At 42.9% G+C, this 22173-nt stretch overlaps 2 protein-coding genes across 6 annotated transcripts in view; both read left to right on the top strand.

Annotated features, from left to right (window-relative positions):
* Nucleotides 1-21595, top strand: part of LOC105455998 (tubulin polyglutamylase TTLL4) — a 140159-nt gene extending 118564 nt beyond the window's left edge. For all 5 annotated transcript variants that reach the window (XM_011699749.1, XM_011699748.1, XM_011699751.1 and 2 more), the window contains 3 exons: nt 17910-17969; nt 19330-20424; nt 20724-21595. In XM_011699749.1, coding sequence (XP_011698051.1) covers nt 19340-20424; nt 20724-21315 — 1677 coding nt within the window. In that variant the 5' untranslated portion in view covers nt 17910-17969; nt 19330-19339 and the 3' untranslated portion in view covers nt 21316-21595. The remainder of the gene's footprint in view (nt 1-17909; nt 17970-19329; nt 20425-20723) is intronic.
* On the top strand, nt 13356-14709 carry LOC105455997 (enhancer of split mbeta protein-like). Its single transcript, XM_011699747.1, has one exon. The coding sequence runs from the start codon at nt 13657-13659 to the stop codon at nt 14272-14274; it is 618 nt and encodes a 205-aa protein (XP_011698049.1). The 5' UTR covers nt 13356-13656; the 3' UTR covers nt 14275-14709.
* Nucleotides 21596-22173: the final 578 nt, after the last annotated feature.

The following is a 22173-nucleotide window of genomic DNA, read 5'->3' as shown; positions in this document are numbered from 1 at the left end:
AGATTTTTCGTATGGATCATCGAATTATATTCGAAATCCCATCAAAGTCCGGGGGTTTGACGCTGTAAATTTCGTGAAATGTCGCGAGTAACAAATTACGTAGAAAGCTCGAGACGTTTAATAGAGTTAGAAGAGCCAGCCCGGGCTCACTCATTAGGAATCGAGGGGGCTCCAGATGACTCTACCGGCCGCGCAAGCTGCCATTCTCAAAAGTGGCCGTCTAAAATTAACTTCTATTCAGAGGGCCACCGCCGTGGCTGCGCCTTTCTCTAGACACTGGCGGCGGCCCCTCGTCAACGCGCAAACGATGAGCGGACTAATTAACGAGCACCACCAATTAACGTGGTACCCGTCGTGGCTCTATATCGCAGGCGTGTTCCACATTTCCACGCCGTAGGAGGGTAACGCGTCGTTTCTCTGCCTCTTACCGGGCGGCATCGTCTTCGGTAAAAAGAAGAGCTAGCTCTCTGTTCGAGAGAGAGAGGGAGGGGGGGGGGAACCGAATCATTTCGGTTTCAATACCAACTCCTCCCCTTTATTTAAATCTTAATATAATATTCGCTGAAAGACGATTTCGTAATTATCCATGGAGAAGCAGTTCGCGTCTCGATAATCTAGCCTTTAATATGTTTTTTTAATTGAGATTATAGTTTACAGTATATCTAAATAAAAGAGATTTTTAATGAACACAGAAAAGTAATTGAGCAGGAGCGTATAAAAGTGAAAAATAAATTTAATATTCTTTTAATATTTATCGATCTATATAAGTTAACTTTTGGATATAGAATATTTTACATTTCAACACTAAAAATACAAATTATATTTAATCGAGATTATCTTTATTTTTCATCTTTATATTCGGTCTCTTTAAAACGCGCGTTGACAACTGAATTTTACAGCAATTGGCCTGTAGCGCTTCCTATCGCGATCTCAACTACTTCGTGAAACACGATACGCATACCTTGTTGTCGGACTTTACGAGCCACCGCGACGACCACGACGACGACGACGACGACGACGACGACGATGTCGTCGCGGCGCTCGAATAAGGCTCGTGCGATCCGCACTCGCGATTAAAAGTGGAAGTTACGGGCATCCGCCCGACACCGTTGGCCGACTGACTTCTCGCCGAAACCGATATCGGAGCGATACCCGAAGCAGGTGGTTACGCGTCGGAGAGGAGCCGGGCCTCACGGCGACAGCGAAAACGATTACAGTGGACCCCGAGAAGTAACGGTACTGCCCGTATACCGGCGAGAAATGAGAAAAATGCTAACCGCGAAAATTGCGGCGCACCGCAGTGACCTCGGCGCTTCTTCATTGCGTCGTGTACAGTACATCCCCGAGCCCGTTAACAGTACATCCTACATCCCGCATCCTGATGACCGGGCGAGGCCGAGCCACGTGAGTCACATATCGTGATGTGCATCTCACCGCGGACCGTCGTCAACAAGGGCCGGAGCGAGCAGCTGGCGCGTTCTTCACCTGATGCGCCTCGTAATTGAGTCCCGCTAAACGGGTCACGCGGTCACTTTGATATTTATCGAATTCACGTGCCGCCACTGCGCGTTTTCGATCTCGTTCTCTCGCCCCTTCAATATATGTCTCCATCTCCTTCTCTCCCGAGTAATTAAATACGTGAGGCAAGAGGAAGTGTAACTGTTTCATCGATGGATCTGGGATCGAACTGTCGTGTCTTACATTTGTGAGTAATTATTCCTTGCATCTCTCGATGTTTCGTCGGCGATCGCACCTGGACCTGTGACCGCTTTTAATAGTAATTAAACACACTTTGCTGTTTTGCGAAAGGTTCGGTTCGAATATTCACTTTTACTGCGCCATTTCTTGAAACAATTTTTAAAGAGCAATATCTTAAACAACTATTATTAATAATTCTATCTGTAATGCATTGAAGAAAACGAACTTTCTTCGAAAAGTTAAATTTGTTATATTTGATTTCAAAATTTTCAAGCTGCAATAGCTAAATCATCTTTGGTGTAGTCGATTAGTCAATAGCTTATTGAGAAAGCTTATATTTAATCAAGTTTCATCTCACGGCTAAATTTGAATTAGGTGGTTGCGGTAATGATCGTTTGAGTCTGTCTGCTCAGGAGTTTCTAGAATCACGGCAGAATCGACAAATTCTTCAGAGCGATTACGAAGTGCAGACAGAAGTTCTAATTTCCGAGAAACGATTCGACTACATTTAGCAATCGATGGCAAATAGTAGGTTCCCACTCTGCGTAATCGTTCTGAATTCAAAAGTCACTGCTCCGGAATTACTGACCCTACTTGATCGTTTCCTCGCGAGAATCAGACAAATGTCTAAGTATAAACGATCGGTTTGTATCCTTTCGCGAGACAGTCCTTAATTTTGGTCATTTTGGTTTTGTCATTAGCCCATTACGGAACTTTTTCGTATTCAACGATAAACGTTGCCAATTTTTCAGGCGAGAGTTATGTTAATGTTAAGTGAGGATGGATCGTTACATAAAGCGTTTAACATTAAAAATTAATAAATTCTTAAACCGGTTTTCTACTTACTTTTGGATTAAATTATACGCTTAATAAAATGCTGTTATAATTTTAAAGATATTTTTTGAAAAATTTTTTATGATTATATAGAACTCTAGAATCTATTAAAATCTTGTCTATGAACGAATGAGAAAATGCGAATAAATATGCAGGTGACATTAATGATTATATAACGGATCAATGAGAAGCGCTTTTAATCCATGAAATAGCACATTTTAAATTAAATGGACTACAGTTCATTTATATTGTGGATCTGAACAAATTATCCCTGGTTGCAAGGCATTAATTAATCGTTCGAAGCTGTTTTACACTTCACTATCTCCGGAGCATTTTCTGAGAATTAAATTGATCGATCATTTAATCGCGGCTTGTTTCTGCTTTCGTAGTCAGCCGGATGATGCAATGTAACAAATGGTATCGGTGTCGGATCTTGGCGTCACTTAACGTTTCGGGAGGAAGGAGATCCGTTTGATGGCTGATTACGTGCCCTACGTACGGATTAAGTTGTCTCACGATATCCGAGCGGCTCCTTTGAGTGAGAATGTAATCGTATGCGAGAGGAACAACGAGAGATTGATGTGGGAAGGAGATCGGCCACACAAAGATCAAACTCGAAATCTAGAGGGCCATAAAGGGAGTCATTCCCCGCGAGTGTAATCTTTCGTTTCTCTCTAGCGGCCGATGGGCTTTTAGATAAGATAGGTAGATCTTATAATTAAATTCTTAAATGCTGCTACCGGGGACAGGTATACATTTATCAAAATATATCGTTGCGTTTCTCGCGAGACTTGCACACATATGAGATCATTAAAGATTTTAAATTATACCCATATTATAATTTGTAAAAAGAATCTTAAAAAAACATTTCATTTCACAAATTCTATAACTGTTACAAATTGTTTTGATGTGTATAATTTATTATCTATATTTATTTTGTTACTATTTCGCATATAGAAAAAAAGTGATGTTTTATCTTATAATACATGGATATAAAACTCCAAGTAAAAATTTCTCCCATCTCCATCGTTTCAAATATCTCTCATACCCATATTATGTATTATCTAGTGGCGATTGCCTGAAGTGATTTAGTTTCAAAAACCGTATGCTATTGGCCAACGTCGGGAACGACAGTCGTTTCTCAGATACTTTCGATATGAAAACGACGACATCGCGTCTCATCAGCGTCAACCGCGGTGGACGTAAATCACGGAAAACGACGGTTTTACAAACGGCGACGGCAAACCCAATCCCGATCTGATTGCCGGCGCGGCCGATTTTGAAGTCGTTAAACTCATTTCCTCGGCGGCACCATCCTCGATGGCGACTTTCACCTCGTCGGCAAGATTGAGCAGTAAAGCCTGTCAGCCTTACGTAAGCACGGTCGCGCGCGCTGGCACTCCGTCCCATCCGCACGAGCCCGATTAATCGCCGTGAGCCTGCCGGTCGTATCGCGGCCTTCCGTAAATCGGCCACGTTGGGCGTGCGACACGAAGCTTGCTCGATGATGAACACGATGCGATTTTTCTTACATAAATACCGTGGCCCAATCATATCCGGCGCACTGCAGTCCGTAAATGGAAATATAATTAATTTAAAATTGATATTTTGAATTATTTTATGCAGTTCATTGAGAGCGAGAATGTGTGTAAAAGAGAGAGAGAGAGAGAGAGAATAAATATGCAACAGATGAATATAATTGATTACAATCAATTTTTTGAATATTAAATTACGATAATTGTTAAATCCCTATAAATAACGACAAAAAAGCAAAGCATTTAATTGGAAATTTCATAGCTTACTAAGTCGATACTCTTAAGATTTGTATCATGTAAATTAGCACTTTTACTTATAAGATCTCATTTTTTTACTGACGTTTGTATGTGTAATACGGGCGAGCCACGTTACTCAATCGATAGCAAATGGACGTAGCTGTTTGATGTTTCGCATACTCGAACGTAGCGATAACTTCGTCGTCCATTCGTACGACTCGCTCAAAGCGGAAGGAGCCGGCGATTGTTTCGTCGCGTGATAAGCGTCTCTGGAATTCAGGGTGAGTGTTTGGATTGCGTTACTCAGTTCAATGAAATGCCGTCTGCGTCAGGATGACCGGCTATACCGACGTTGTTTTGCTCGTATCAATGAGGAGCAAACGCATTGGAAGTTGTGCTCGCATCGCTGAAAGACACGTGACTGACACTCGCCCGAAGGGACTGACGTGTCGAAACGAGAACTAGTTCTTCCAGATAGAACAGGTTCAACGACATGTATCGTACCCTCCGATAATTGCTATTGAAAACACGAGATAGCCCTTAATTCTATGAAAGATCGTAATTCGCGCATTAACATCGAAGGGGGGAAAAAAAATATTAACAGCGGCAATTAAAGGCTCGTTTAAGGCCTCGCGGCCCCGTATACGGGGATCGGTGTATCCGCATAAAAAAGATTTTCGCAGCTGGCACGTAAGGCGTGCACGTCACGAACGCGCGGCTTCAACATTGTAGCATGTGAAAAACGACGGGAGTTATTACTGGCCGCGCGCAAAAGGTAACTCTTGATCCTACATTAGCCCAGCGGTGAGCCGAGCCCGGGGGGAGGAGGGGGGGGGGGAAGAAAGATAAGTACGAGAAGAGTGACGAAGCGGCGAAGAAGTGGAAGACATCGCGGCCTTAATTACGAACCGAGAGGTACACCGCTGTCCGCGGTTTCCGCGGAATATGCGTAGCACCGGCGAGACACCGCGGATGATTTAAAGCGTGACAATATTTCACGCGGCGAGGCACACGTTCGAGATCCGTGACGAATCAACGTCGGCATAGCAATTATCCTGCCCGCGTCGAAGAATCGTATCAAACTTCTTGCGCTCACACCTTTCCGGAACACGTATACACTTTTGCGCCTCTTTTTGTTTAACTGCAAATACCAAGATAAATTATATCGTGTTGAATATTCTCGGACGAAACAGCTGACACTGAACTCTCCGTTCGATGGGACAACGCGTGACAGAAAGAGAATCAGATACCACGTGTACCATTAATAACTGAAGTTTCACAGAAGTGTCGCGCGTCGCTTTCATTTTGCAGCCTTTCTTAAATGTATGTAATCGCGAACGGCGACTTTCAATGAGACAAGCTGGTAACAACGTCGAGGAGAGCTTCATTCGCACTTTCTCCTGTCCGAGGAAACATGAAGTTTCGCATAATCGTCGTCGACTGTTTTTCGCCCGATAAAAAATTACAGTCTAAACTTCGAGAAGACTTCGCGCGGTAGTACTTAGGGGATTAATAGCTCGCGCATTCTTTGACTTCATCGCGCGCGCGTAGTGTAATTATTCAAATTGCATCGCACAAGGTAGGCTCTCCCGCGGTAGATTCCTCGAGGAGTCCACGTGAAGAAGACGTAGAAGAAGTTCGGCAAAAAGACGGAAAGGTATGACGGACGTTGCCGCCGGCGACCGACGTTAGAATAATGTAGGCAGCATGCGACGTAAACACTATGCACGGGTAGCTGCACAAAGTGAGACGGGGATCGTGGACGCGACCGCGAGAGGGATGCACAATGTGGGCAGGATGAAGATAAACAAGTGAAAAATGCCTCCTCGCAAAACACAGGCGAGAGATCGTGCCACGTTATGCGGACGCGCAATGAAATAAGAAGCACGCAACGAAATTGCAGAAGCCCCCGAAGTAATCGCGACGCGCGAAAATAAATGGACGAGATCCTGATTTCTTTTCATGATGATGAGTAGTTCTTTGAGGCGCCGAAAGTGTCGGCGAATTGCACGGATACGGAGATGTATACGGGTTTTATTAATCGTGACATGCGTTAGTCCCTGATGCTGATAATTAGAGCTGAATCTTGAAGCATATTCGTTGAAATCTGAAATTCGCTCTTAACCGTGTAACTGATATCGTTGTTAATTTTATGCGAGGTTGCAAGCGCGTAATCGGCGCGGTAATGAGACGTTTAAGAAGACACTCGGCGGGCCTTTGCCTAAAGAGATGCGAAGAAGCGAACCGAATGCGGGGACGCCTTCATAATTGTAAGATTAAGAATCTTGCCTCTCCATTCGCAATTTGCGTGCGTGCGCAAAAGTCGTAAAATCATGCTCCGAATATAATGAATCGCATAATTCGGAATTTACGATCAGCCAGCGGAATACTTGAAGGATGTTTAAATCGCGATCCGCTCTTTGCGATTTATTTTATTTTGCGATTTAGATCTCCGCGGCTCCGCCACTATCTAACTTTAATAGTCTTTAAGGCTTAATATTATTTAATGCAGTGCGGAATTATATTAAAGCAAGGCTACCACGTGCATAAATATGAGAGAGAAAACGAGGAGAGAGAAAAATATATGCCGATATATATATGGTTTTGTTTTTAATGCACGGGGAATGCAGTATGCGGGCAAGAATACGCTATTTCATTTTAATAGGTCGCTTTTACTCATGTTGACGCTACTGCAGTGGCATCTTTGTTATTTTAAAAATGTTATTAAGCGATAACAATATTCTCAAGGTTGCAGCTGGCATCAAACATATTATTAGCAGTGCTTCTGTTAAACACTTTAATTTGCGAGTATATACCCAATTATCTATATAGTGTCGGCAACAAGAAATGATACAATGTTATTCTCGCGGTTGTATCAAAATAATCTATCTTTATCAAGTTTACATGAATATTATGTTGTCATATTATAATTGAATGTACAATATAGATAAGAAAAGATGAAATACTTTACGTAAATTATCTTCATGTTGTAAAATGGAAGCGACAAAGCAATACAATGCAATTAGCAAATGTAAAGCCTATTATCTATAATTATAATTTCTTATTCTATAAATTATTTTGTGAAATAAAAGATTATTAATTTAGAGAAAAGATTATTAACACATTGAACAATATATGATTATTATTAGAAACAATAGAAAATAAATTGATTAAAATCGATATGTACTTCATTCCGATGCACTACATTTTTAAATTTCTCTCTCTTGCGATTATCAAAACTAATAATGAAATAATTTCCACATAAAACAACAATGGCACGTTCCACGCGAATTTTTGTTTTAATAACAATGGTTATGTAAAATCACCAGGAAACGCTCCTTTATTTGTGTGTTTTTTTTTGCTGTCTTACCACGATCATTCAATCCCATCACAAAAAGAGTATTAACGTATTACCACGATACCGGTCCCGCGACCTACTCCAAGGATACCGGCGTAATTCGCCACGAGAATGAACTTGCGAAGAAGGAGAAGAGCGGTGGTAGCTACGAAGGAAAGAAGGAGGAAGAGAAAACGACGCGGACGGCTCCCTCAATAACGCCGTCGGCGTCGTAGGGTGCCTGCAAGATGCGGGCAACAATGTGGCCCGTGCTGCGTACAATAGCCTCCGCATTATGTGCACAACGCGGCGATGGGGCAGCGCTAAGGTTACATTACCGGCTGGTTGCCTCCTCCTCTCTCACAAAGAGGACTCGCGGCGCACAATGAGATCGGTGAGGAAGAAGACCCGCGTTCGTGCGTGTGTACGCGCCCCGCACACGCACGCAATGCCGCCACGCTCGTGTGCGCCGGCCTAGCGATGGGGTGGAACCAATGTCGTGCTGGAAAACTGCTGTTGGCAATTAATATAAAAATCACACGAAGATAATATATATTTTAATACGAAGATTTATAAGAGACATTATGAATCCGATTTACTTGAATGAAACTATAAAACGAGTTTTCTCGGAGGAATGATAACGGATCGATTTCTCTTAAAAGTAACTTCTTAAATAAGCAATTGCAGAATGAAGCAGATTCAAGAATGATTTAAGAAGTGATAATACTTAAAATTATAAGGACCACCGCAGGCGGATTGTGCAACGTGTTACTTATCACGCGTTACATAATATGCATCTCAGATACAAAAGTATATACGAATATTCGGGTTTAATGTGAACAATTTGCCGATCGATCGACCAGAGGTGGAGCCTCGCGAGAATTCCCGCTCGATCCCATCGCTGCGCGCACCGCACGCGGTCCGTTGCAACGCGTGTTTCCACCGTGTAGTGGGGTCGGGGCTTCCAGGCCTGAGAACATTCCCACGTTCCGTAGCACGAGCCAAGAGTATACAACCGGAAGAATTTCGGAGGCGAGGCTACCCATTCTGCGCCGAGGGGAAGAGGAGGGGGAGAGACCGACGGAATCTCGTGAGCAAGGGGATGGAAAGAAACGGCAGATGACTATGAGAAGGGAGGGGTTGAGGATAGGGGAAACGTGAAGGGGAGAGAAGAGGCAGCCGTCTTTACGGCAAGGGCAAGGGACGAGGAGAGGCTTGTTCCGCGGAAGTGTTCCGACGCGCCAACGAATTAGCATCAACGACCTCGTATCTTCCTTCGCGCCAAACAGACGGGGTCGTTGAGGAGGTGCGCGAGGAGGCACGGACACGCCGAAGCGGAGAGCACGAGGAGGCCGAGGAGCGTCGGTAGAACTTCCCCTCGAAGAGACTCCGGATCTGGTAAATATTGCTGTTGCTCGGAGTGATGGGATCGAGAATTGTTGCTTTATAGTCTGGGGAAGATACATTGATCGTTTATTTGTACTGCTTTTGCTTTATGCTGGTTCGAGGAGGCCGGAGGGGAATAAACTCTCAGCTGTGATAATTCACGTTACTCCATTGATACGGATTGATAATAAATTATACGCCGCGATGTGTCCGAACGAACCCGCCGGCTCGATTATTTCCCGGAATATCGTTCCACGTTCTTTTCACGAGACGAAGCCGATTATTGTTTTATCTTGCACATTTCTTGCATGCACGCCGCTTTGTCATACATTTGACTAAGGGATAATCGATGTTCCTCCTTAAACGAAAGTTGTCGATTAATTATTGCTATTATTTGCGCAAGGATTGCAGCGCCTTGTTAGTCACGTGACTACTATTTAACACGTGCAGCTGTGATTTTATAAATACGTTTTGTTTTAGTCTTATCTTTTTTCCATTTATCAACATATTTGCCTAACTCATTTTGCATTAACATTATCAATTCTTTATATTAAATAATTAGTTTAATGTTTTAAATAAGTATTAAATTGTAACTTGGTCCCAAAAAATAAGAAAAAAGATAAAGCTTCATTATAAAAATTAACAATAAAAAAAACACTATATCGTACGCTACGAAATAAAATTACAAAATTAAATTACAAGTTAATATTGTACATTATCGACATTATTACTATTGTGTTGTCGTAATAATAATGTTTCATCTCTTGCATATGCTTTAATGCTGCACTTAATTAACGTCACGTCGATCTTTCGCTTATCGCACTTATCAAGCCTGCCGTTAAATGTCGGATGCAGGACTTCCCGAGTGTCTAGAGAAATTTCGGGAACCCTATAATTTGACCATCTTGCAGTTAATTAATATGCTTAACGAACCTGTTACACAACCGAAATATCGACTTAAAGGTTGCGCATAACGTTAACGCGAATCACGGTGAATCTTAATGCATCTCTGTCTCTGTCTCTGTGTTTCTCTCTCTCTCTCTCTCTCTCTCTCTCTCTCTCTCTTTCTCTGTCTATCTTTCTTTCTCTTTCTCTCTTCCCCTCTTTTTCTCCCCTTCTCTACTTCTCTCCCTCTCTCTCGAGGTCAAGACTTCCTCGATCTCTCGGTGAACAAGGAAGCGCGCGATTTGCTGCGGACCGACCGGCGGGTGCGCAAAAAATCCATCATCGTACCCAGAAACGAATTACGAACTTCATCGTCGGGGATCACGTAAGGACGCGTTCCCGCCGCGGGAATATCAACGTTCATTTCATTCGCCACCGATGGTGAGCGGGCGTAACGAGTTGTTAACGTGGGGCAATAATATGTACCCGGTGTCCCGGCGGTAGCGCCGCGTCGGTCGGCGCGGATAACGCTCGTTTCGTCGGGGCTTTAACTGGCGTACGCGTGTATATACCGCCGCATCCGGCTTGTATGACCAATCAATGTAATTATCCTACCGGTCTTCTACCGGCGCGCGGTCGCTCCTGCCTTATTTTCGTCCGTTCGACGCACGTCGAGAATGTATTTACCGCGCAGAAACTACGATTTGAAAGGGGAATTGATAATGATAAATAGTAAGACATAATAAAAGAAAGAGAAAGAGAGAAACAGAAATGGAGATGGAGAAATGTATGGTTTAAGAGAGAGAGAAAGAGAGAAGACACACGTAATGTGTGAATCGTGCTTGGACAAACATAGAATACGAAGATTAATAATAAATATGTGACACACACATGGACTGACGAAATTATTCAAAAGCTAAAACAACGCTAGAAACTAGGCATTTTGCCAGAATAAACAGATACATGTTTAGAGCATTCTGTTCTGAGACACATTTCGTGAAGTCGCGTGTATCGCAGTTACCTAACAAGAGAAGTGTCGATACCACGGAAAACGACGAATCAGCTGACAACGATGTAAGAAAAATTTTATTCAATGGATATATAATAGAATTATTATAACACTCTTACAGATTTCTTTTATGTTATTTCTCGCTATAAAATGCTAACGGAAAGAATAATATATTTTCAATATAATATTATCAATAATATTATATTGAATGAGATATCTCGTTCACAAAAAGAGAGAAAGAGGAAGAGAGGGTTTTATTGTCACGACGAAACTATTTTAAAATATTATCTTTTAGCTCATATTATCTTTTCGCGAAGAGTTTGTAGTGACTAACTTAGCCTGTTAAAATTGAGGATAGCTAGACTTATCTTCCACCGGAGATTCTTACTTATATAAAGATTTGGCGAAACTTCTTTCGAAAAAAGGATTTCTTCTCGAGTGTTCTAAAGATTCTTGCTCGACGAAATTCCACTGGTATCAATTTCCGTCGCAATCACGGACAGATCGGCCATTAAACGGCGACCGCATGCCTGAAAAAAAAACGGATTTTTTTTTATTCTTTACGAAGGCGACACATCGTAATAATATTCGAATCGCCTCCGAAGCGACTAGCTGCTTTTACGTTTAGACCCAAAGGCTCATAAATACTCGGCCAAGCTATTCAGCGGGGCCTTGTTTGGGGTATCGGCTTCCAAAAGGGCTAAACACCTCGTTAAGTCCCGCAAGCGAAGCCCATCCGAGTCCGAGAATGGGCGGATCATTAAGAACGTACGTTTATAATTCAAAACATCGGCTCCCGGGCCTCGCTCTGATTGCACCGGAACCGGTTGTCAGAAACCCTCGAGAGATTCTCCCTAATGTCGGACTGATCTCGAATAGAATATGCAAAATTTTTCTTAAGTTACGTGAATCTTCTGAGAGCAGGAAGAGATCATAGGTTAATTATAGTCGAATATTCAGAGAACTGGATATAGAGGATATACGTCCGCGCGTTATTCCTTCGTTATAGAATAGAAAGGTGACCTAACTGGATCCGGATGGAGGATGTCAGAATTTTTTTCCCACGTAGAAGAGTATTTACAGCCAAAATCCGTCCAGTGACACAGTCCGTTATCTCTCTAAATAGCTGCCATATATAGGAGAGATTCGTTCATTAAAACTGTTATTACGAATTTCTTTTTTTTTTTCATTCCCAAATAAATTTCTACGTTCCCAGCGATTCGTATGACGTAACGCAATCTAACAGATGATCTCGTGTAATCGTGATGAAACAAGCGCGTGGGCGTATCGTCCGTGATGTTTATTTCCATTGTTCCGTGTGGAGAGGAACGCGAAGTGGTCCAGTCCGCGACACGACGTTACCCGCCAAGACGTGATTCACTCCGAGTCCGAGGAAGTGCCGGGAGTGCTGCCGACGCGCGCGCGTGCACGTGCACCACGTCGGTGGTAATCCGGTAAATCAACAAGTGTCATGCGCCTCGAGCGCATACGCGCGAACCGACAGCGGTGTTTAGATTCCTATAAATATGGCGATTGAAAAACATCGTTATCTTGGTCCGCCGCGGGCATGATCGAATTGAACGTATTTCTTCTCAGAGATTTCTCTACATTTTTGTACTTTCAATCTATAATAATTGAATGATGGGCGCATCTCTTAACAGCGTATGCGTCCTGAATGATTAAATATTTGCATATATTAAATCTGCTTCATCAATGTATATTATAGGCAAAAATATACATCTTCGTAAGAGAATTCATTTTGGTCATTAAGCAAGTGGTCGGCGAATGATATATTCCAAATGACTCGGAAATCGCGAGAAAGTTTATTTTCTCCCGCTATACACGCTACAATCTAGCCTATACCCTCGCGAAGCGGCGTCCTTCGTAGATTCAATCGCGATAATCTTTACCTCCGGCGCGAGGATCGAGGCTCGCGCCGCTCTACCGCGCGACGGATCGCGCGAGTCGTCCTCGTGCTGGTCGCGCGTCGTGGCGTGTGCTCTCCTCTTCTCGCCTCTCGCCCGTGTTTCTCGGCGCGGTTCGGCGCGTCGCGTCCGTGCCAGGGCACCGCGTGCAGGTGTGTTCTCTCGGTGAGCGGTGAGGTGTCCCCTCCCGTGCGCGCGCGAGCGCACGCTCGCGCTCCTCGCTCGCAAGGAGGGCCCCCCTCCTCGGCCCCGGCAGGCGTTAAGCGGCACAGAACCTGTGCAGGCCCCAACAGGCCCCCCGATCTGTGGGAACGCTCCGGCCCGCGAGCTTCCCACGATACGCCACGGCTGCTGCTGGCTCGGCCGTGCACGCGGGCAGCAGGGTTCGGCACACCGTGCCCCTCGGACCCCTCCGCCACCCAGCTGCGGGGCGCAGGACGACGGCGGCACGGGTGGGGCACCACGCGGCATATAAATAACGGGTTGTACCCCACCAGCGCTTCAGAACCGTCACGAATACGTACGGACTCAGACGCACTCTCGGCACTCCGAGAACAGCGAGACAGTACATTCGGGTCGAGCGTAATAGAAACGTCAAACGTTTTCGATCGTGCATTCGAGGTCAAACCGATTGCGAAGTATACGTTATATACGAGAAAGAGCGAGAGAGCATCGCGGATTTCCCTGGAACCTTGACCGGATCGTCGATCGGTGATTCGGCCGAGACCAACGCAGGACGGATCCACTCTCAACTGCAGGAATCAGTTGCTCCTTGTTTTGTGACCAGTGACAATATAAAGTGTGATTGTCATGTCACCGCACACGGGCTACACGCCGGTCAGCGGTATGGAGTACGAGGAGCCGGTGTCGCGCACCTATCAGTACCGCAAGGTGATGAAGCCGATGCTGGAGCGCAAGCGGCGCGCCCGCATCAATCGCTGCTTGGACGAGCTGAAGGATCTGATGGTGACGGCGCTGCAGGCCGAGGGCGAGAACGTGGCGAAGCTGGAGAAGGCGGACATCCTCGAGCTGACGGTGCGTCACCTTCACACGCTACGCGCCGCCAGGAGGCTCACGCTCACGCCGGAGAACAGCTACGCCGATCGATTCCGCGACGGCTTCACCCAGTGCGCCCAGGAGGTGTCGACCTTCCTGTCAACGCCGGTCGCCGCGGCGGTGCATCCTGCCGCGGGTGCACAGCTTATGCGACACCTCGGCGGCTGCCTTCGACGACTGGAGGGTCCGGCTAGCGCCAAGCACGCGCTGCCGACGGCAGCCACGGCGGCTACGACGAAGACTACTCAAGTGCCGACGAGCCAGACGAACGTGCCGCAGAACGTGTACACTCCTCCGCAGAGTCCCGTCAGTGTTGCGAGCTCGTCCGGTGAGTCCTCGGAGTCTTCCAACGCAGTTTGGAGACCGTGGTGATGAGAGACAGTCACGAGCGATGACGACACTATCCTGAGATCTCCGGGGCGGACGTTCGAAGCGATCGAGACGGACAATCCAACGACGAAGGAGGGCCCTCCCGCTGAATGGCGCCGCGAGGAGGAAAACGACGAATCGCTGTCTTCCAAATGAAAACTTTTGCTAAGCCTCATTGAGGATTGAGAAACTTTACTTCTTTACGCGGTTTACTCGATCGCATTGTACATAGGTGATTAAAGCTTTAAGTGACGTTCTGTGATAGGGTTCCATTTTGTACCTGAGATGACTATTTTCTCATAAAGCAATAGCGACTATTATATAGATGTTAACTTGTTATGTTTAAGAACCTTTTTCGACGTAATGCCGTCCGGCGTCTCTATCGAGATCGTCGGGCAGTATCATCATCATCAATAAACGTCTTGTTTCAATGATAAACGATATCGAATCACCACCCACAATATATTCCGCATCCTTCTCTTCTTTATTAATCTTCTTGTGATGACAGAATCATGAAAAGCACTATATGATTCAGCGAAATGCTGCTTCATTCACAGAGTATTTTCCTATTATATTAGAATTTAATTTCAATTATAGATTGTAAATGCATACCTTTATCGTACCACGAAATTTAATATATTTGTGCAAATTATTATAAGTCAATTAAACGAAAGAAAAAGAGAAAAAATTTTATTAGCTTTTTTAATAATTTATTAGTGAATCAATCTACATTCAAGTTGCTGTTGATAATATTAAAGAAATCAATAATCCATTTTAAAATATTTAAAAAAAGAAAGAATTGAGATTGATATTTTATTTTATCGATTCGTTGTTTCGATAAATTACATATTTATCTAAAAAGCATTTAGCAGTATGTACAAAAATAATTCGCATTCATAGTTTAATATAAATAATAACAGATTTTTTCAATTCAAATAGATTTTATTAATCTTGCACTTTATTAATAAATTTTGAAAATAACGGTCGAGATTAAATATTGCAGTAATATAAATATCACAGATCATTTTCGTGATTAAGAGATTAATTATCTGATCTGTAGATATTATTAAAAAAAGCTGTGACTTGTCCTAGGATATCTTATTTATTTTATAAAATATATAGAAATATAAATTATAAAATATATATTTTATATATCTATAAAATATATAAAATATATAATAAAATAAATAATTGAGTATAATACATAACATACACGCGAGATGGGGATTTAAAATTTCGGAATTAAATGCATTTCTTGCAGGCATATAAAGAAAAACTTTATTGTAAAATTTCTGAAGTTGTATAGGCGTGGTAAGATGTAATTTATCTTTGACAGAAAAGGTGGGAAATGTGTTTCCCTCACCATTATATTTTCGTAGTCTTTATATCCATATCCAATTATAAAGATACGGTCTTGCCACTCGTATCGCCAAAAAATCACGGAAGTTACGGTACGGAGTACGCCGGCAAGATTAAATCGCATCAATTTGCACAACACTGCGATGAGAACGCTACAGCAAGTCACCTTCGGCGTATGCAAAAGGCTGCAATGTTTGACCGGCAGCTTTAATCGCGCCGTGCGACATTGCAAGAAATCGAAAACCGCCTGTCACCTGCCGTCGCCGTCCCGAGGTACCGTACCCGGAGGTGGCGAAACTGACACATGAATATTAATGCGTCTTACGCGACTTAATATGTGAGCTGCTACTTTCTTACAGCCCAGCCTTAAAACACGATTTAATCAATTTCCCTTATTCTCCACGGACGTCAGAAGTACAATGTCTGTTTCGTGCACACACTCAACGGGAGGATGTAATTTTGCTCTCACTTTTTTTTTTCAGTCCAACTCAAAGCTGCGTGAATTTGTTTGGTAGAAATATCTATTTCTGTAATAGAAATTTCTTCAATATTGATTAGTTCTAAAGTTGAACCTAAAATTTATCGAGCAGTTTTCTTTTTTTTTTTTTACATAGATCAGAATCGCGATTTATGATTTGAAAGAGAGGAGGAATCTGCGAACGGGCGAAAAGATGGCTCCAAAAGTCATCGATCAATCGCGCGCCGATCGATGGGCGCGACGCTTTCACACTTTTTCGAGTCGTCCGTTCTGGTTGTATTTTTGAAGCATCGCGTTAATTTGATTTTACGTAAGTGGGACACGAAAGAAAATTAACTCTTTCTTCTTAGCGAGGTCCCCTGTCTTACTTTCCGATTAATGCACTACCGGGTTCCGGCGACTGCGCGATCGATAACGAGTATTTAATTGCCACCCGGTGGCCGGCATATTTACTTAACATGCGTTTCGCGGCGGCGAATTAATCGACAGCTCTCGCTTTTTATATTCAGCCGCCGCTGCATGTTCGCACATCTGCATCCTGGTATCAATCATCGCGCTTATACATTTCACGGTTTCTGCGCATATTCTTCTCTCTTTACGCTCTCGCAAACTTGTCGTTAAAGGGAATGTGTCGTAACTCTAGCTTTATAGTTATTAATCATGCGAGGTAGGTTGATCCTCGTTACTAGGGAATCAACTGTATTTACTGTAAAATATTTCTCTACCTTCGAGTTTCTGTAGCTTTTATCGTATCTTACAGACAGCATTTCTCGTCGGAAGAAATTGGGGAATTATTGGCAAGACTTCCACCAATGACGAAGACTAGATCTTTATTGTTGCGAGAGCAAGTAGGCAATTATGACAAATTTCAGAAAAAAAAAAAAAACGTTAGTCGACAGTAAGACGAGCAATGTTTCTAGGATAGGTATAAATTGCAGCTGCAATTCTTTTCTTTGTATTTTTGTTTGACTTCCATGTTATCCCTTTGAAAATCTCACGGTAAAATGTATCAATCGTTTCGCACGCGAGCGGAAGTGTACCAGCTTCTCATTCAAGCGCAATGTGCGATTGACAGACGCGCTACTCGCATGCGAATGATTGCACTCGCAATTATTGAGATGTACAAGCCGCTCGTTTTTCTTATGATTCTCGAGCGTTTAAATGCAACGAGACGTGACACTGCGCAAATCATTAACAAAATATTTTTTCAGTAGAATCAGCTAAAGTAGCATGTTAAAAAAATTGAATAACCAAGAGAAGCCAGAGAGCTATATCTTTGGAACCTATATATTATACGTTTGTCTCACAAATTAATAATAATCGTAAAATACCTCTAAACAAAATGATATATTGATGTAGCACAAATATTTTGATTATGTGTAAAATATTTAAAAATATGCTTAGAAAATATGGATGAACAATGACTGCACGAAAAATACAAGTCAATGTACGCCAGTTCAAAATTTGAGGATAAACGGTCTTCGAATTGACTTATAAGTTACCCGTAATGGTCTATCGAAACGTAAATTATTGCTATGGTGTAAATTCCCCTGTTATTTTTTCGCGGTACTTAGCCTCACGATTTCGCAATTACATACCGACGGGCCGCGTGTTTTTTTAAGATCGTTATTATCCTCCATGTTTGTGCGTGCGTTTCTCGAAATGTTTTTCCCGCAAATTCCCATGCTGCAAGAAAACAGTTAATCGTCGTTACCAATGAGAGTTACGATATCCTATAAGAATCCATCATTACGATCTCTCGACAATTGTAATAATTCGCGAATCAATTGTTGTGTTTCAGGTGTTTGTGGCCGCGTCGTCATAATGCTAGCAGCTGTTGGCATTTGAACAATACGGATTGGTATGTACCTTCCCTTTTACAAATCTCCCTCACGGCCGTGCACGCTTAATTTTCTGACACGTGCATTAAGACGCTTACGTCGCGCGCTGATGCGATCTTGGATCATCGTTATTCGATCCAGACGGGTCTCACTCACGGTCGCTGTTGTTATGCAGAAATTGCTTAGCGATGTAATTGCCAATGCTATAAACGCTTTATCTCTTAACGTTTTACAGCATTCGGTTTTGTGACCGTCAATCTTTTACGATTCTTATATCGTATTTTGACATTGTCTTACTATGCGTTATCAAACGTTGTCTTACTGTTTATCACATGCCTTCGAAAGTCTATGAGTTAAGAAATGTAAATTGAACAGATTATTTTCTTTTCTTTTAAGAAAAATATTACATAAATGTTTCGATTACTATTTTTATCAGGTATACAATTACCAAGAATATTCAAGGTATGTTTTCTAAGAATTTTTATAATACATATGATACATTTTCCCCATTTTAATGATGGTGGCAGTTAATTTTTTTAAATCGATTAAAAATTTAGTTAACGATGAGTTTTCTGCATTGTGAAGTTGTTTACGTCGTTTACATTCTGCACTATGGCGTTGTTTACGTTCAACAGGATTTCAGATAGAATACAGCGATAAGTTGCGGAGAGAAAATATTTTCTGGGAAAAATTTCGTTCAGAGGCTAACGTGTCTGCCGATGAAATTGAATTTTAATCGAGTTTTACATGTCAATCTCCCCTCACTGTAACAAGTAAATCGATTTTACCCGCAGCTGCTTGTTTCGTGTTACTAATAACTTGCGGCTATATATATTCGACAACATATTTATAACATATATGAGTAGCGGCCACTGCGATGCTACTCAATTATGCCCCTAAGGAAACTGGTCGCAGTACTTTGTAATCTCCCGAAGAAAAATTTGCATGCGAAGTATCACTTTATAACAATAATAATAACGATGTGATGATCGCGACATCTCGATTATATCGACACATATATCGAACCAAACAGAGCAAATCGTAATTCTTGATAGGTCGTGACATGTTCATCTCTAACAATCCCGCTTCTTGGAGATGTTCGATAGCGGTATTCTGTACCGTATTAACGGTATTCGTCGGTGGCTTAATTGTTTAAAGATGTCCACGTCAACAGCGGCAAATCGACATGATTCTGCGATTACGAATTACGGATTACGAAATTGCGTCAATTTGCTATTGCCGTTATCTGAAACGAGTTTGTTCAAAAATTAAAGAGATACCGATACAAATGCGAAGGACGTAGAACCGTACGTTCGAAGAGTCAAAATTAAATTGCCGTACGTCACGACGAACCCTTTGTTTTCCCCCCGTATGTTGCAGGCTATTCGAGATGGACGTGATCGTGTATAATCAGCACGAAACTAGTAGCATTGCGAGCAGCACTGACGGCGCCGAGACTCAGTATGATGAGGAGAGCGTGCCTGACCTCGATATCGACGGAGACCTGCTGTCGATCGACGATGATAAACGGAACAAGCTACCCTTCCGCAGGAGCTTATTCGATAATGTGCCGCCTTACATCGCCTTCCATCCGTTTGACAGCAAGACCGGCTCGGCGCTGCCGTACGAAGTGACGAGACACCTTAAGTGGCACCTGACTACGATAACACCGGCATTAGTGCGTCGCACCGTCGCGAATTCCGGTTACCGGTTGATGAAGAAGTGCCGGTATTGGTGCGGCACCTGGGGCAAGCACATGAAGTCCATCTCGTATAAGGGACTGAAGGAGTCGCAGAAGATCAACCATTTCCCCGGCACCTTCCAGATCGGCCGGAAGGACCGGCTGTGGCGCAATCTCAGCCGGATGATGGCGAAGTACGGCAAGCGGGAATTCGGCTTCGTGCCGCGCACCTACGTGCTACCTCAGGATATGCGTCTATTCCGTCAGGTATGGGAGAAGAACGGCGGCAAGGAGAAGTGGATCGTCAAGCCGCCGGCGTCCGCCCGCGGCACCGGGATCCGCGTGGTCCACCGCTGGTCCCAGATACCAAAGAAACGCGCCGTCGTCGTGCAGCAATATCTGTCGCGGCCGATGCTGATACGAGGCGCCAAGTTCGATCTGCGGCTCTACGTGCTCGTCACCAGTTTTAATCCGCTTAAGGTTTACATTTATCCGGACGGCCTCGTACGCTTCGCCTCCGTCAAGTATAACGACGACATCAACTACCTCAGCGATCGTTTCATGCATCTCACCAACTACAGCATTAACAAGACCAGCGCGACTTACACCAGCAACGACTGCGCGAATTCCAGCACCGGCCACAAGTGGACCCTGAGGACCCTGTGGTCCTACCTCGAGCAGGAAAACGTGAACGTTGCCAAGATATGGGAATCGATAAAAGACATAGTCATCAAGACGTTGATAGCCGGCGAATCTTCTATCAACACTCTAACGAGGGCCAATACAACTTCCAGGTAAGAAAATATATTTTCATTATTGTCTAATTTATTTTTTAATAAAATAAGTACTATTCTTTTTATTTTTATGCATTTAGTTTCAACATTTTATAAGATTTTTATTGAAAAAAATTGAATGATCAAAAATAAACATTTTAATTTTTTATGAACAATCTTTTAAATAACTGCAAGATTTTAGAGTTTTGCAATATAATATGCTCGTTTTCGCGTGTCAAGTGCAATTAATACTATTTTACTCACGTACTCGCGTTTCACTCAATGTCTTTCTAATGTAACGTATTTGATTAAATCCTAAGATATTGTTGCTACGAGCTTTTTGGCATCGACATTATTCTGGACGAGAACCGGAGGCCATGGTTACTCGAGGTGAATATATCGCCCTCTCTACAGTCTTCCTCGCTTCTCGACATCGCGGTCAAGGGGCCCCTCATTAGAAACCTCTTTAATATAGCCGGATACCAACTGCCCACGTGCATACCGACGGAGGAAGCGGAGAAACTAGCCCAAAGATATCAGTTAGATTCGGTGTGCCAAGACTACAGACTGCACCGAGCTACCCTTAGCTATCAGGAACGACATAAGCAGTCCTCATACGCGAATCTGAGAAATCGGGAGGATTATCTCGATGAGATAATCGACGATCTCACTCCCGACGACGTTAGACACTTGATTACATACGAGGACGAGATGACACAGGTGGGAAATTTCGAGAAGATCTTCCCTACCACGACCAGCCACCAATACTTGCAGTACTTTGATGTTCCGAGATACTACAATATGTTATTCGACGCGTGGGAGACCAAGTACGGTGATAATCGGGAGGAGGGGATCTCCCGATTGCAGAAACTGTGCAAGACCAAGTATCACCTGGAACAAGTGATCTTTTAGATAGTAATCTTTTTTTCCTTTCATACGCCATTTTACAACGATGGTACCGATATCAAAGAGACGCGGAGCTGCGACGTCGTTATCGACGTCTTAATCGTGTGGAATCCTTTTTGTTTCGTATGCTACGCGCGCTTTGTTGTATACGGATCAAACGTACCATTTCCATGTCCGTTCCAGGTCCACTAGGAAGGAACCAAATTCATTATGTGCCTTTTCCCACGGTTGTGCGAATTTACTTTATTGTAATGAAATTTGTCTTTAATAAATAATTTTTCATTAATTAGGCGCGGGATTATTAAGGCCGCATTATTAGCCATTCCTTAGGAGTTAACAATTCTTCATCCCTCCCCTCCATTCATAGAAAGAATCTTAAACCAAAATTGCTCATGTTTTCTAATAAATTTGTAAAAGTATTTACAATGATGCAAGCATATTTTTATTGTATTAAAAAGTGATAATTATCATTACAAAATCACATTTAATCATGAATTTAAAATTTTTTTCGAATTGCAATTTGTTGCGAATTTTTTTGTAGCTTTAACTTAATAATCTCATAAGCAGGTTTTACAAATGGATTCAAGCGCTTAAAGGTAGGCGAAAAAATTATGTTATTTATTTATTTCCTTTTAACATGATTACTGTATCGTGGAAGATTGTTACAGATACTCGGTAAAAACTAAGGACCCGCAAAATTCATTATTCGTCAATTTAATCAAATACGGACGTTGCCCCGAATTTATTTCTTCGGTCACTTTAACTTCTTCAGCGAAATCATGCGCCAACAGTACACGAAAAGATCATTATTGATAAAAACTTGTCTTAAATTTAATGATAAGGGACAAGTAAGCATGACGGCCG

Source organism: Wasmannia auropunctata, unplaced genomic scaffold (genome assembly GCF_000956235.1).
Source record: "Wasmannia auropunctata unplaced genomic scaffold, wasmannia.A_1.0 LD335828.1, whole genome shotgun sequence".
In the NCBI taxonomy this organism is placed as follows: Eukaryota; Metazoa; Arthropoda; class Insecta; order Hymenoptera; family Formicidae; genus Wasmannia; species Wasmannia auropunctata.
The sequence above is the reverse complement of the archived record's forward strand: the minus strand, read 5'-3'. Positions and strand labels throughout refer to the sequence as shown.

Coding starts and splice junctions, on each gene's coding strand:
- LOC105455997 (XM_011699747.1), top strand. CDS start 13,657: ATGTCACCGCACACGGGCTACACGCCGGTCAGCGGTATGGAGTACGAG.